Source organism: Pecten maximus, chromosome 5 (assembly GCF_902652985.1).
Source record: "Pecten maximus chromosome 5, xPecMax1.1, whole genome shotgun sequence".
Classification (NCBI taxonomy): Eukaryota; Metazoa; Mollusca; class Bivalvia; order Pectinida; family Pectinidae; genus Pecten; species Pecten maximus.
The window spans coordinates 49257960-49274648 of NC_047019.1; the positions used below are offsets into that span (position 1 = coordinate 49257960).

General features: G+C 37.9%; 2 protein-coding genes across 2 annotated transcripts; both read left to right on the plus strand.

Annotated features, from left to right (window-relative positions):
- The first annotated feature begins 616 nt into the window (after positions 1–616).
- On the plus strand, positions 617–8042 carry LOC117328263 (sodium/potassium-transporting ATPase subunit beta-like). Its single transcript, XM_033885736.1, has 5 exons — positions 617–1002; positions 3038–3148; positions 4052–4224; positions 5289–5399; positions 5795–8042. The coding sequence occupies exons 1-5, from the start codon at positions 684–686 to the stop codon at positions 6074–6076; spliced, it is 996 nt and encodes a 331-aa protein (XP_033741627.1). The 5' UTR covers positions 617–683; the 3' UTR covers positions 6077–8042.
- Positions 8043–15487: 7445 nt separating this feature from the next.
- On the plus strand, positions 15488–15979 carry LOC117328507. Its single transcript, XM_033886044.1, has one exon. The coding sequence runs from the start codon at positions 15488–15490 to the stop codon at positions 15977–15979; it is 492 nt and encodes a 163-aa protein (XP_033741935.1).
- The last annotated feature ends 710 nt before the right edge of the window (positions 15980–16689 follow it).

A 16689-nucleotide genomic window follows, 5' to 3' on the forward strand; every position in this document is an offset into this window, starting at 1 on the left:
TTCTACATGTATGTTACTGTGGTGCTGATTGGTTGTCTACAATTTGTTACCGACTGGTGCTGATTGGCTGTTAACGTTTTAATTATTATTTTTAATTAGCTGAAAACTTCAGTAAGACATACTTGTTAAGTTCCGCTTGTTGTACCAAGGCAAAGCTGACAGAAAACAGCAGTTTTTTTATGAAAAATATTGACTGTAAATTAAATTAAATTTAGATCTAGATCTAGATTGTTCTACCTGTTGTCATATCTTTAACGGTCATATCTTATTCTTACTTTTTTCTCTTATCCAAGATACAAGAATATATATTAACCGTCGCATAAAATGAACAAAGAACATTAGCTCTGGTGATATTATTGCGACAAGAAAGAAAGAGAAAGGGAAAGAATGAGGCAAGTTTTAGTGAAGACTCGCTTTCCAGAACACATTACAATTTACGCTGTATCTAGTAGATCTAATTCTAAACGTATACCCTGTTTTTATTTTCAAAATCAACGTGAGTTTTTGCTGTATGCATAAGTGCCAGTTGATTACGGCACACCTGGGTAGGTGACAAATTGCATTATCATGAGTCATCGGACAGGTAAACCATCTGGTTGTCTCCCCTGGTAATTCAGATGGCGCCACAATCGTTAAATCCACCTTCGCACCTGTCACAGAAGAGCTTCACATAACCGGCAATCATGGAGTCCAAGTACGACCGCGTCGCCTATCCAGAAAACGTCTACCTCCACTCAGATGGAGAAATGGAAGATTTCGGAACTGGAGTGTATCCAGTATCCGTCATTTCAAGAAAACCATTTCATGACGACTCGATCAACTTCGGTTGTTTTAAAGTGCGACGCAAATTCTCAACACTGTTGATAATCATGGCCGTAATTCTACTTTTACTGGTGATTACTATAAGTATTGGTATACATGCCGCCGTGACACATCAGGCGCTGGAAGAAAATACGTCCCCCGTGTGTAGCAGCGGCACAAATCCCAATGGAAAGGACTACGGTAAGATATATAATTTAGTCTATCGTGGGGAAGGGAGGTAATCCCTACCAGGAAGCTATGACTCAATGTTATAGATTATAAGAAGTCAGTGACCCTCCTCCCACGTTGTTTTTGTTGACGATCTAGAATATTTCCAATTATGTATTGATAAGTCTATCATAGCTTTACTTGTTCAGTTAAAGCGTCTTAATATGAATATGTGATTTATATTTAGCATTACAACTACTCGTGGTAGTTTGCTACTTGCAACAGGTAAGCAGATTTAGGTAAAACACAACAGGGGTAGACTATATCACTAGGATTTGTGTCTGGAGAACAGATCACTATAATCCGCTATTATGTAATTAAACAACTTGGAAATGGACATGTGTAACAGGAATGGATTAATTATATAGGTCTAATGAAAAATATCCTGCCTGATCTGGGCCTCGAACTAGCAACCACTCACTCTCATTAGGCAAACATTGTACCACTAGGCTGTATATAAAGATACCCAAGTTAGATGACCATATACTATCCACTTTCACACACAGAGTAGAGATTTATAGAATATTACATGGGTTTGTTCCATGGACTAGGGTATATATCAAGTGATCAGCACAAGACTGGCTGAGGTAACATTGACTCATTGAGGTAATCATTTTCACAGAACATACAGGTGGTAGTCCCTGTTTGATTTTTCTCAAACCTAACAAATTCTATGCTGTGAAACCTATTCATCAGCAATGTCCCGATGGTCAAAATTGATATTAATTTGTGACATGGTTACACTAAATACAGTTGTAATTTGTGACATGGTTACTCTAAATACAGTTGTAATTTGTGACATGGTTACTCTAAATACGGTTGTGGGATTGAAAACGTTACGTGATGTGCACACCAAATCTGCAATTAGAATAAATGTGTGATTGTATTGTGCAGGTAAATGTGTGAATGATAATTGATCAAAAGAAAGTGTGTACGCTAGCTGTAGTGGTTGATATAAATTTAGGAATTTATTGAAAATAATGTTATAACATTTGGAACGGTTTAGAAAAAAGATAAATGCTTTTTCTGTGATATCCTTATATATATATGTCGGTATTTCTATCATGGAGTCAATTATAGAAAATAAAATTCAATGCTGTTATTTCATCAATTTAATACCAATGGGTTGATCAACCAGGACTCCGGTCCATGGCCTTACATATATGAATTAATTATTTGATCATGACTCGCCATTGAGGCATGAAGTGTTGGGGTTCGCACACATATTAGAAGTAAAACCAAATGTCCTCTTCAATATACACGCTTCAAATCCTAACATAATGAATGTAAGAACACAAGAAAAAATTATATAATCCACGCCATGTTGTTGTGTTGGTCAGTAGATACTGATAAACATTTAATTTGTTAACTCCAGGATCATTCCCTAGACCATGGTAGACTGTAGAGAATAGATACCATAACACTGGTCAGCTCAGTCTCAGATCTGATGGAATCCCTACGGTGACAAAACCTTCCAAACAGTAGAACATATTTCAGACTATTACTTTTCTACAAAATTCATAATCACATTGTAGTTTTAAATTTCCTGTCAGATATTCTTGCACACTTCTCTACAGCTACTGACTATGGTAAAATCCCTACATTTACAGACAGATATATACAGACAAAAACAGCTACTGACTATAGTAAAATCCCTATATTTACAGACGGATACAGACAAAAACAGCTACTGACTATGGTAAAATCCCTATATTTACAGACAGATACAGACAAAAACAGATACTTACAAAAGACAAATACTCATTTCCCCATGTACAGTAACTCAATGGAATTCCATGTACAAATCCTACATTGCTTCTGCCATCCGAAAACACATTTCAAACTTTGTAATTACATCAATTTCTATATATAGCTAGTCTTATATAATTAGAAGAAAGGCAACCACCTGACATTTAACTTAAATTTTGAAAGCATATGATTAAACTAAAGAAGAAGAAACTTTCTGTTTTTATATTATGAGATTTGATATCTCTGTACTTACTTACAGGTCTGTTGGTACAGCCTATGATTGAAGATGCAGGATCAGCGATCTGTTTTGAGCCAAGCAACTCGGACACATATCTGAAATATCTAAACAAGTTAGATTTCTACACACATGGTAAGTAACTGTTAGATGTACAGGAAGATGGAAATAACAGCAAACATGTCCAAATGTAACAGTATAAGAAAATAAGAATGATGGCAGCTGTAAACAGGGATGTTCCCTGCCACTGTGGATTGGCCATAGAGTTCAGAGACTTGGCCCTGCCAGTGATGATCGACCATATAAAGTTGATTAACTTGCCATTGCCAGGTGTGAATGGTCAGGAGTTTCAATACCAGTCCTACCACTGGTACTGATAGACTTTGAGATGAGTAGGACCAAGGGATTCAGTCCTATTGCTGGTACTGATAGACTTTGAGGTGAGTAGGGCCAAGGGATTCAGTACTAGTCCTACCACTGGTACTGATAGACTTTGAGATGAGTAGGACCAAGGGATTCAGTCCTATTGCTGGTACTGATAGACTTTGAGATGAGTAGGACCAAGGGATTCAGTACTAGTCCTACCACTGGTACTGATAGACTCTGAGATGAGTAGGACCAAGGGATTCAGTACTAGTCCTACCACTGGTACTGATAGACTTTGAGATGAGTAGGACCAAGGGATTCAGTCCTACCACTGGTACTGATAGACTTTGAGATGAGTAGGACCAAGGGATTCAGTCCTACCACTGGTACTGACAGACTTTGAGATGAGTAGGGCCAAGGGATTCAATACTAGTCCTACCACTGGTACTGATAGACTTTGAGGTGAGTAGGACCAAGACATTGAGCTGTACCACTGGTACTGATAGACTTTGAGATGAGTAGGACCAAGACATTGAGCTGTACCACTGGTACTGATAGACTCTGAGGTGAGTAGGACCAAGACATTGAGCTGTACCACTTACATTATAGACTGTGGGAGAAATAGTCTCTGCTCACTTTGCTTTTGTTATAAAAGTGATTCTGTCCTTACAGATTACAGTGCAATTCCCCAAACCGGAGACGACCATGTGGACTGTACTAATGCTACTGCACCAGAAGGCAAGAAATGTCTGTTTGATATCCACAAGTTTGGGAGCCTATGTACACACGGAAAGGATTATGGGTACAAACAAGGCCGACCATGTGTACTGTTGACACTGAAAATGGTAAGACATGCTATGTGGTTCATGGATACCACTATAAACGGTTTACATGTTACAGATCCAGACTAACAGTTCAGCCTCATAGTCTTACTAAAGTTAACTTGTCCAAAGGTCTCATCATGGCTGTGGAAAAATGTGATGTATGCTGGATTAATAATGACTTTTTTTTTCTGACTGTTGATACATTGTTTACTCTTTAATTGGTGTCATAGGAATCATTTCAGAGGTTCCACTGTCAATCTGTTAATTGGTTCTGGTACCTAAGGGACAGAGGTTCCACTGTCAATCTGTTAATTGGTTCGGGTGTGTAAGAGAGGTTCCACTGTCAATCTGTTAATTGGTCCTGGTACCTAAGGGACAGAGGTTCCACTGTCAATCTATTAATTGGTTCTGGTGTGTAAGAGAGGTTCCACTGTCAATCTGTTAATTGGTCCTGGTACCTAAGGGACAGAGGTTCCACTGTCAATCTATTAATTGGTTCTGGTGCGTTAGAGAGGTTCCACTGTCAATCTGTTAATTGGTTCTGGTACCTAAGGGACAGAGGTTCCACTGTCAATCCATTAATTGGTTCTGGTGCGTTGGAGAGGTTCCACTGTCAATCTGTTAATTGGTTCTGGTGCGTTAGAGAGGTTCAACTGTCAATCCATTAATTGGTCCTGGTGCGTTAGAGAGGTTCCACTGTCAATCTATTGATTGGTCCTGGTGTGTAAGATAATACAATCAGCATTTGAAAGATCTATCTAAGCATCTTTTATGTAGAGTTTATTTAGGATCTATACTACCCAGGTTTCCTTAGGAAATTCCCAAGTCTGGTCATACTAAGTAGAAAAATCAATTAATATATGACAAAATCTCTTCTTCTGTGTAGAAACTAGTCACTTGTTGGTGTTTGTATTAAAGCTCTGAATTAGGAGATCGACTTAGTCATCTTATATCATACATTTTTTATAAGAAATAAAGTTTATCTCGTAATAAATAAAAGTATGACTGTAGAAATAATGATCAGTAATATAATCAGTTTTTTGTGAGGATATTTCGTTCAATATTTCATGTTGATGTCTCTTTAGCCAAAGGACATAGTTCCAGAAGTGTTTGGGAAAGATGATGTTGTGACGAAGACTCACCTCCAGAATGGTGTATGGAGTCCAGACCATGTTGCTATCACTTGTGATGGAGCGGTATGTATAGTTATTGGAAGGAGTAATTAGCACGTTATCTCTCCACTGTGGATAAACTCAACAAAATCTATCATCGAAGTTTCCCTATTAAGGAAGACAATTTTGACACCATATATCTGTAAAGTCTCCTAGTGTATAGTGATTTCTGCTTTGAATTGATTTGAAATATTTGAGATTTTTTTGTTTAGTACTATAAAGTTAAAATATTTGAAATTTTCTTTGTACAGTACTATAAAGAAATATTTAAATTGGGCCAGTAATGCCGATCTTTAGTCATATGTCTGACAATTACAGTCGATGCCAGTCTCATCTAATTACAATGTGTGTGTTCAGAGTGGTTCAAGAAAGAGTATCTTGTAAGGTAGATTGTATGGCATGGTGTATTCTTGTTACAGACACCAGAGGATAAAAAGCACATTGGCAACACACCCTATACAGGCCCAAACAACTTAACAGAGGGTTCATTTTACATCAGTCCCAAGGAGGGTTTCCCTCTCAACTTCTACAAGGGAGGTAACACTGTATTACCAGGAGTCATGGTCGGATTCAACAACCTGATGATCACCAAAAATACTTACATCACCATCAAGTGTGTGGCCTGGGCTAAAAACTTCAACAGTGGTGATCCTGCCAACTCCATTGCATACACAACAACATTCAAGTTCCAACTGAGCTGAGACCGTGTCTCTATCAACAGTCTATACCAACAGCCTTGTGCGAGTTCCTGTCCTGACAGGTCTCTCTATAGGTTACTCAGTTCTTCACCAGTTTGGGATCCTTGTTTGTTCGATTGTTTATAATTATCAGGAGAAACATGGCCCCAGATTTTTCTTCATGATTATAATTGAACTTTTACCTGTTTACAGTGAGCCAGAATAAGTCGTCAGATCACTGTTAAATTCCAGAGGTTCAGAAGTCTGGTCACTGTTTACAGAGGTCCATAAGTCTGGTCACTGTTTACAGGGGTCCACAAGTCTGGTCACTGTTAAATTCCAGAGGTTCAGAATAGGTTAGATCACTTGTCAGAAACTCAAAATAAGTCTGATCACTGTTTACGGAGGTCCAGAATGGGTCTTGTTATTGTTTACTGAGCCCCAGACCAGATTTGATCTTTGTGACAGATTTTGAATCTCTTTTGCCTCTCTATGTTTTAATAACTTACTTCTAGGGATTTGAATGCTTTGCAAGTATCAGATAATATCAAACATTTCAAAGTTTTAATCTTGATACAAGAACGTTGATGAGTACAGAATAATATCCATTCTAACAAGTTATTCAAATCCCAATCGACTAGTACATCTAAATGGTCAAGATACCAGATCAGGCAGATGTTCTGTCCTAGTAGAACTGGGCGTTAGAGAGACCAGATATTCTGTCCTAATAGGATTGTGTTAGAGACACCAGATATTCTGTCCTAGCAGAACTGAGTGTTAAGAGACACCCGCTATTCTGTCCTATTAGGACTTAGTGTTAGAGGCACCAGATATTCTGTCCTAGCAGAACTGGGCATTAGAGACACCAGATGTTCTGTCCTAGTAGAACTGAGGCACCATATATTCTGTCCTAGCAGAACTGAGTGTTAAGAGACACCAGATATTCTGTCCTAGTATAACTGGGTGTTAGAGACACCAGATATTCTGTCCTAGTATAACTGGGTGTTAAGAGACACCAGATGTTCTGTCCTAGTAGAACTGGGCGTTAGAGACACCAGATATTCTGTCCTAGCAGAACTGGGCATTAGAGACATCAGATGTTCTGTCCTAGTATAACTTGGTGTTAAGAGACACCAGATATTCTGTCCTAGTAGAACTGGGTGTTAAGAGACACCATATGTTCTGTCCTAGTAGGACTGGGCGTTAGAGACATCAGATGTTCTGTCCTAGTATAACTTGGTGTTAAGAGACACCAGATATTCTGTCCTAGTAGAACTGGGCGTTAGAGACATCAGATGTTCTGTCCTAGTAGGACTGGATGTAGAGACATCAGATATTCTGTCCTAGTATAACTGGATGTTAGAGACACCAGATATTCTGTCCTAGTAGGACTGAGTAAAGAGACACCAGATATTCTGTCCTAGTATAACTGGGTGTTAAGAGACACCAGATGTTCTGTCCTAGTAGAACTGGGCGTTAGAGACACCAGATATTCTGTCCTAGCAGAACTGGGCATTAGAGACATCAGATGTTCTGTCCTAGTATAACTTGGTGTTAAGAGACACCAGATATTCTGTCCTAGTAGAACTGGGTGTTAAGAGACACCATATGTTCTGTCCTAGTAGGACTGGGCGTTAGAGACATCAGATGTTCTGTCCTAGTAGGACTGGATGTAGAGACATCAGATATTCTGTCCTAGTATAACTGGATGTTAGAGACACCAGATATTCTGTCCTAGTAGGACTGAGTAAAGAGACACCAGATGTTCTGTCCTAGTATAACTGGGTGTTAAGAGACACCAGATATTCTGTCCTAGTATAACTGGATGTTAGAGACACCAGATATTCTGTCCTAGTATAACTGGGTGTTAGAGACACCAGATGTTCTGTCCTAGTATAACTGGATGTTAGAGACACCAGATGTTCTGTCCTAGTAGGACTGGGCGTTAGAGACATCAGATGTTCTGTCCTAGTAGGACTGGATGTAGAGACATCAGATATTCTGTCCTAGTAGGACTGAGTAAAGAGACACCAGATATTCTTTCCTAGTATAACTGGATGTTAGAGACACCAGATGTTCTGTCCTAGTATAACTGGGTGTTAAGAGACACCAGATATTCTGTCCTAGTATAACTGGGTGTTAAGAGACACCAGATGTTCTGTCCTAGTATAACTGGATGTTAGAGACACCACATGTTCTGTCCTAGTAGAACAGGGTGTTAGAGACACCAGATGTTCTGTCCTAGTATAACTGGATGTTAGAGACACCACATGTTCTGTCCTAGTAGAACAGGGTGTTAGAGACACCAGATGTTCTGTCCTAGTAGAACAGGGTGTTAGAGACACCAGATGTTCTGTCCTAGTAGAACAGGGTGTTAAGAGACACTAGATGTTCTGTCCTAGTAGAACTGGATGTTAGAGACACCACATGTTCTGTCCTAGTATAACTGGGTGTTAAGAGACACCAGATGTTCTGTCCTAGTATAACTGGGTGTTAAGAGACACCAGATGTTCTGTCCTAGTATAACTGGGTGTTAAGAGACACCAGATATTCTGTCCTAGTAGAACTGGATGTTAGAGACACCAGATGTTCTGTCCTAGTAGGACTGGATGTTAGAGACACCACATGTTCTGTCCTAGTATAACTGGGTGTTAGAGACACCAGATGTTCTGTCCTAGTATAACTGGATGTTAGAGACACTAGATGTTCTGTCCTAGTATAACTGGGTGTTAGAGACACCAGATGTTCTGTCCTAGTAGAACTGGGTGTTAGAGACACCACATGTTCTGTCCTAGTATAACTGGATGTTAGAGACACCAGATGTTCTGTCCTAGTATAACTGGATGTTAGAGACACCACATGTTCTGTCCTAGTAGAACTGGGTGTTAGAGACACCACATGTTCTGTCCTAGTATAACTGGATGTTAGAGACACCACATGTTCTGTCCTAGTATAACTGGGCGTTAAGAGACACCACATGTTCTGTCCTAGTATAACAGGGTGTTAAGAGACACCAGATGTTCTGTCCTAGTAGAACTGGGTGTTAGAGACACCACATGTTCTGTCCTAGTATAACTGGATGTTAGAGACACCAGATGTTCTGTCCTAGTATAACTGGATGTTAGAGACACCAGATGTTCTGTCCTAGTATAACTGGGTGTTAAGAGACACCAGATGTTCTGTCCTAGTATAACTGGGTGTTAAGAGACACCACATGTTCTATCAAAGTGTGTATAAGTCATGCCAAAGTGTACAGTTTAAAACTGATTTGTGTTGTTAACTGATTCACTGCAGCAAGATTTTTAAAGATTCCTGTCGGGTCTTATGTTCTGGTCTATAATTCTATTTTGATTATTTCAATTAAATGCAGAGATGTGTGGGCAGTTTAATCTGACTTTTGTACTTACTAACCTTATCAGGAATGGATTGACATTTTGATCATTACACAGCTAAAAACCCTTTAAATATATTTTCTGAGTTTAAAAAAGTTTTTTTGTCTAAGATTGTTTGTGTCAAAAACAAACACTGTATTTATAATGCTGTACTGGTGAATCTCATTCTGTAACGTGGGGATTAGCAGAATTCCACACTATCTTCAGAAAAAATGTTTCTAATCTTGAAATTTGAAATGTCGTTTATGAGTGTTAACAAGAGTGTGCTCAGTGAGAGTAATATAGTCCAGATATTACCTTGTTTTCCCCTGTATTTTACATCACCATGCTGTGTTAACTGGTCCAACAGCCATCTCACCTCTCCTAGTGTTTTGTGTATTATTTGTAGCTTGCTAATTCATCTCACATTTTGTAGCAGTTTTACGCTCATTGCTTGATATTGGAATGGTTACATGCAGGACATATTTGTATTGTGCTGACACTGTTAAAGTTGAACAAGTTATAGAATTTACAGCTCAGTCTGCCACATTACTTTGTACTTTTAATAATTTCATTGTGTTTACTGTTCATTCTGATCAGAGCTTCATACATGAATCACAAGGTTAACCACTAGATATTAACTCTATGTAAACTATCACAGTTACCTTCACAGCCATAATGTAGAAGTAGCATAATTTTATTGTCCATTGTTATCATGGTGTAATCTTACTGGTAATTCATTTGACACTTACCAGTAGTGGTACTATATAGATAATCATCCACTATACTTATATATAATTACATTTCTATAGTAACAACCAGAAGTGGTAGCTATAGCTAGTTTTACCAGTGTTTCCGTGGTAACTACTGGTAGTGGTAGCTATAGCTAGTTTTACCAGTGTTTCCGTGGTAACTACTGGTAGTGGTAGCTATAGCTAGTTTTACCAGTGTTTCCGTGGTAACTACCGGTAGTGGTAGCTATAGCTAGTTTTACCAGTGTTTCCATGGTAACTACCGGTAGTGGTAGCTATAGCTAGTTTTACCAGTGTTTCCGTGGTAACTACCGGTAGTGGTAGCTATAGCTAGTTTTACCAGTGTTTTCGTGGTAACTACTGGTAGTGGAAGCTATACCTGTACCTGGTTTTACCAGTGTTTCCGTGGTAACTACAGGTAGTGGTAGCTATAGCTAGTTTTACCAATGTTTCCATGGTAACTACAAATAGTGGTAGCTATATTGCAAGTTTCACCTAGGTTACCATGGTAACTACCAATATTGGTAGATGTATAGCAAGTTTTTACAATGTTTCCATGATGACTACTGGTAGTGGTTGCTATATAGCATTTTTTACCTAGTTTCCATGGTAACTACAGGTATTAGTTGCTGTAGGTTATTTGAACTATCAGTAGGGGTACATTTTTATGAGATACAGATAGTTTTTATCATTATCACCATGTTTTAACTTGTTTTGAATGTTGTTTTAACTCTCTTTGTTATAAATCTTTCATTCATTGTGTATCAGCTGTGTTATGTAGGTAATGTCCATTAGTCTGTATTTTAATGTTATAAAGTTGTCATGTGTTAGAGTTAGTAAGTCCCTGATCTGTGTGAATGGTATTTCATAGTCATTAAAATGTCTTTATTCTAACCGATGTGTACTGTACTGTTCAGATAAAGCTATCATTTGGAGTCATTTGAATGTCTTTATTCTGACCGATGTGTACTGTCCTGTTCAGATAACGCTATCATTTTAATTCTAGATGTTTTTTCCGCTGTTTCCTGTGGTTTAACATACGTTTGTTTAACTGGTCAGCTGGAGATAGTGACCAATCTTACACGTGTAACAGTTGATGTAATCTTGGTATTTATTTATACATTCCACTAGGAATATATTTTGTTTGAAGACTTATTATATACATGTATATCATTGTTATCTTACCCAGTTGACCTCATTATGGTGAGAGTATGCATGTTATTGTGTTCCGTCTATATACATTCCTAACAAAACTCATGACTAAAATATTTCGCGATAAAAATAACATATCACCGAGTTATACAGGTTATTTTGATATTACTATAACCTAGATTATAAAATATTATCTACCATGTATATTGCTTCAAGCCACTATCTCTAATAATATCGGCAAACAGATGAAGTATTTCTTTAGTAAGGAAAACTGCCTTTTGATATTACAGAATATATAGCCTAAAATTTAGGGTTTGTTTGAAATCTGTTATACAAATTAAAGTATTTTTACAGAATTTCGTATTTATGAAGGTCACCGACAGCTTCACTCACGTGCCTTAATCACAAAGCAGGATTATTACTTAGGTCCATTTAAATGTCAAATTGAAAGAAGCTATTTACCTTATATTTGGTTTCTTGAGAACTGAGCTGGAACGATTTGAAATTGAAAGAAAAAAATTGTAATATTCTTTCTACAGGCCCATTAAAACTTCCGACTCTGAACTCAGGGTCTTTTTGTTTGTGGCGGAATGAAGGGTTGAATGAATGGGCAAAGAATCTTCGATTTGAGAGATTGATACAAAAATCTTTATTGCCTCTCCAATAATTGATATACAAATTAATTTACATTCAAATTGGAATAAATTCTGTGATATATCACGTCAGTTTTTTTCTCCCTCTTCAGAAAGGGTATTTATGACGTAAATATGACATATTCAAATGAATTTTGAGAATTAGTGATTTTGCAAAATTTGTTTTGTAATGCATTAATATTTAAACGTCTATAATGTATGCAGGGTGCTTCCATACTATCAAGTGGAGGTCTTGTTCTTTTTTTTTTTTATACTGAAATCTTAGTGCATTTAGAGTTTGCCTTAAAACGTACTATACCAAGAAATTGGTTAAAACGAGACATTTAATTATGGGTAACTCTTGTGTTGTGGGAGGTAGATGTGGTCCGTATGTGTAAGCCTGTCCTTTGATGACTGTGACAAGAAACTTGTCGAGATCTGTAGTTGTTAGTCCCCATTTGATATTCAGTAAGTGCCATGAAAACATTATCTGCAGCAATCTGTCCTGTAATTAAGAGTGAAATACTGCAGCAATCTGTCCTGTAATTAAGAGTGAAATACTGCAGTAATCATGTCCTGCTACTCGATAGGGCACTTTATCATTGTGGTTACTTGTCAGTACAGGCACTGCAATAGGGTAATACCATCAAATTTAGAGTAAATGTTTTAAAGAATTTCATAATATAATGGTGTTTATCACCGTTAGGCATCATGTCCGTACTGATGGTTGGTGTTCAGTAAATCCTTATAGCAGTGCCTTTGTTTTGTTGTATGGAAATGTACTAAAACTGAAATAAAGTCGTACGCAATGTATCAGGTTTATAGGTTTGAATGTTGGCATATAGGTCACTGATCCTTTGTGATGTGCGTTTGTACCTTGGTGGAGCTGTGCATTTTAAGCTTTTACAATAGGTTATGTACAATGTGGCACTTTTATATATACGTGTGTGTTTGTTATTAATAGATTCTCCTCTCAGCGAGTCTGTTGTGATTCATGAATAGATTCTCCTCTCTGTGAGTCTGTATGTTGTAATTGATGAATAGATTCTCCTCTCAGCGAGTCTGTTATGATTCGTTAATAGATTCTCCTCTCAGCGAGTCTGTTGTAATTTGTGAATAGATTCTCCTCTCAGCGAGTCTGTTGTGATTCATGAATATATTCTCCTCTCTGCGAGTCTGTTGTAATTCGTAAAAAGATTCTCCTCTCAGCTAGTCTGTTGTGATTCATGAATATATTCTCCTCTCAGCGAGTCTGTATGTTGTAATTCGTAATTCTCCTCTCAGCGAGTGTGTCTGTTGATATTCCACTTTTCCTTGCCCAAGGTTGATATTGCTTACACCTTTCCTATTCCACAGCCAATTGTACAATTTTGTTGTCATGGATTTTTGCATTGTCTTACTTTTAATTATAGTAGCTTTTCAAAATTATTATTCAAATAAAGATTTGTAGAACAAATTAAAAAAGAAAAAATGTCACTGTAGGGTTGGTTGTGATTTTTATCAAACTTTTATCAATGGTGTAGCAGCTTTGTGTTTGGCTTTGTCTTATTGTGCCTGGCCTGAACAGGAAAGTGATCGGGGCACACCAACTGTTTTATATGTACCGTAATTATCCTATTGTTTGTGTCCCACTCTGGTTAAACTATTTTGTAGTGGTCTCCAATGTATTATGGAGTTTGGCAAAAAGTTTAATACATTAATCCAAACGTGTGGTTATATATCAGGATGAATTATTTGAATTCAATATTTGACTTTTTAGAAATATATTTAGAATTGTTAACAATAATGAATTTTATATATGGTATATTAAAATTTGATAATGATGAAGTAGTGTGTCCTAAACTCGGGTGGTGTGTAACTCGGCAAAGAATTAACAAATTATAACTCTCGTGAATGGAGGGCATTCCACATAAAACGTGTTACATCTCAATCTGAGGCTCCCCTTCGTATTACTTCTCAATCTGAGGCTCCCCTTCGTGTTACTTCTCAATCTGAGGCTCCCCTTCGTATTACTTCTCAATCTGAGGCTCTCCTTCGTATTACTTCTCAATCTGAGGCTCTCCTTCATATTACTTCTCAATCTGAGGCTCCCCTTCGTATTACTTCTCAATCTGAGGCTATCCTTCATATTACTTCTCAATCTGAGGCTCTCCTTCGTATTACTTCTCAATCTGAGGCTCCCCTTCGTGTTACATCTCAATCTGAGGCTCTCCTTTGTGTTACTTCTCAATCTGAGGCTCTCCTTCGTATTACTTCTCAATCTGAGGCTCTCCTTCGTGTTACTTCTCAATCTGAGGCTCTCCTTCGTATTACTTCTCAATCTGAGGCTCTCCTTCGTATTACTTCTCAATCTGAGGCTCTCCTTCGTATTACTTCTTAATCTGAGGTGTCCTTTGTGTTACCATTTGTAGTTTGACTATTTAGGTACAGGTGATGGGGTATGGTATGCTTCAGAACAATTGAGCATTGCTTTAAGCTTGAGTGCTTTTCAGGTCACACAGAACTTTGATAGCCATACAACATGGAATTGAATATAAAAGACGGTTACAGCTACATTCCAATAATGACAGAATCTTCTGATTATATATCTTTATACATGTGTATTTGTATATACAGTTAACTGCTCCCATTTGGCCTGAACAATACCGATCTTTAAAATAGTTTTGATAACATAAACTAGGGTCTTTTTGCAGGACATGACAGTTAACTGCTCCCATTTGGCCTGAACAATACCGATCTTTAAAATAGTTTTGATAACATAAACTAGGGTCTTTTTGCAGGACATGATTCGGTACACTGGAACATGTAGTAAGCCTGGTGGCCTATCAAAAGAGTGCTGTATCTTTGGTTTGTTGTATGTCAGGATCAGTGATCTGATTAACCTGTTAGCTTTCATTCCTTCCTGTACTACGGCAGTAAATCTGAGAGAAGCTTGGTTATTTGTAATATTTTGAGTATGGAAGTTAATTACTCTGATTTATTGAGAACAACACTGGACCATGATGGTCTGTGATTTTGTACACCATACTAACTCTTAGATTGTTTTAACTGTATGTACTATGATTTTATTGATTCTTTAATGTGCAAATCTTAAAGCTGCAATAAAAAGATTATCTATTGTTTTTCCTGGTTTTAGATTTATGTATACAAAATGTCCAGATAAATCTGTAAATATTAAGTCAGGAGTCTGGTATGTACAGTATCAGTAATATCTATCAACAAAACTGAGGTGGATGATGGCAGAACTAAGGTAACTGATGACAGAACTAAGGTAACTGATGACAGAACTAAGGTAACTGATGACAGAACTAAGGTAACTGATTACAGAACTAAGGTAGCTGTGGACAGAACTAAGGTAGCTGTGGACAGAACTAAGGTAGCTGATGACAGAACTAAGGTAGCTGGTGACAGAACTAAGGTAGCTGATGACAGAACTAAGGTAACTAATGACAGAACTAAGGTGGATGATGACAGAACTAAGGTGGATGATGACAGAACTAAGGTGGATGATGACAATTAAGGTAACTGATGACAACTAATGTAGCTGATGACAGAACTAAGGTAGCTGATAACAGAATTAAGGTAGCTGATGACAGAACTAAGGTAGCTGATGACAGAACTAAGGTAGCTAATGACAGAACTAAGAAGATTGATGACATAGCTAATGACACAATTAAGGTGGCTGATGACACAATTAAGGTGGCTGATGACACAATTAAGGTAGCTGATGACAGAACTAAGGTGGATGATGACAGAACTAAGAAGATTGATGACATAGCTAATGTAGCTGATGACACAATTAAGGTGGCTGATGACAGAACCAAGGTGGATGATGACACAATTAAGGTAGCTGATGACATAACCAAGGTGGATGATGACACAATTAAGGTAGCTGATGACAGAACTAAGGTAACTGATGACCGAACTAAGGTAGCTGTTGACAGAACTAAGAAGTTTGATGACAGAACTAAGGTAACTGATGACACAATTAAGGTAGCTGATGACAACCAAGGTGGATGATGACAGAACTAAGGTAACTGTTGACAGAACTAAGGTAGCTGATGACAGAACTAAGGTGACTGTTGACAGAACTAAGGTAGCTGATGACAGAACTAAGGTGGCTGTTGACAGAACTAAGGTAGCTGATGACAACTAAGGTGGCTGTTGACAGAACTAAGACAGCTGGTGACAGAACTAGGGTGGCTGATGACAGAACTAAGGTAGCTGTTGACAACTAAGGTGGCTGATGACAGCTAAGGTAGCTGATGACAGAACCAAGGTGGCTGTTGACAGAACTAAGACGATTGATGACAGAACTAAGGTTGCTGATGACAGAACTAAGGTAGCTATTGACAGAACTAAGGTAGCTGATGACAGAACTAGGGTGGCTGATGACAGAACTAAGGTAGCTGATGACAGAACTAAGGTAGTAGCTGTTGACAGAACTAAGACAGCTGGTGACAGAATTAAGGTAGCTGATGACAGAACTAAGGTAGCTGATGACAGACCTAAGGTGGCTGTTGACAGAACTAAGGTAGCTGATGACAGAACTAAGGTGGCTGTTGACAGAACTAAGAAGTTTGATGACAGAACTAAGGTAACTGATGACACAATTAAGGTAGCTGATGACAACCAAGGTGGATGATGACAGAACTAAGGTAACTGTTGACAGAACTAAGGTAGCTGATGACAGAACTAAGGTGACTGTTGACAGAACTAAGGTAGCTGAT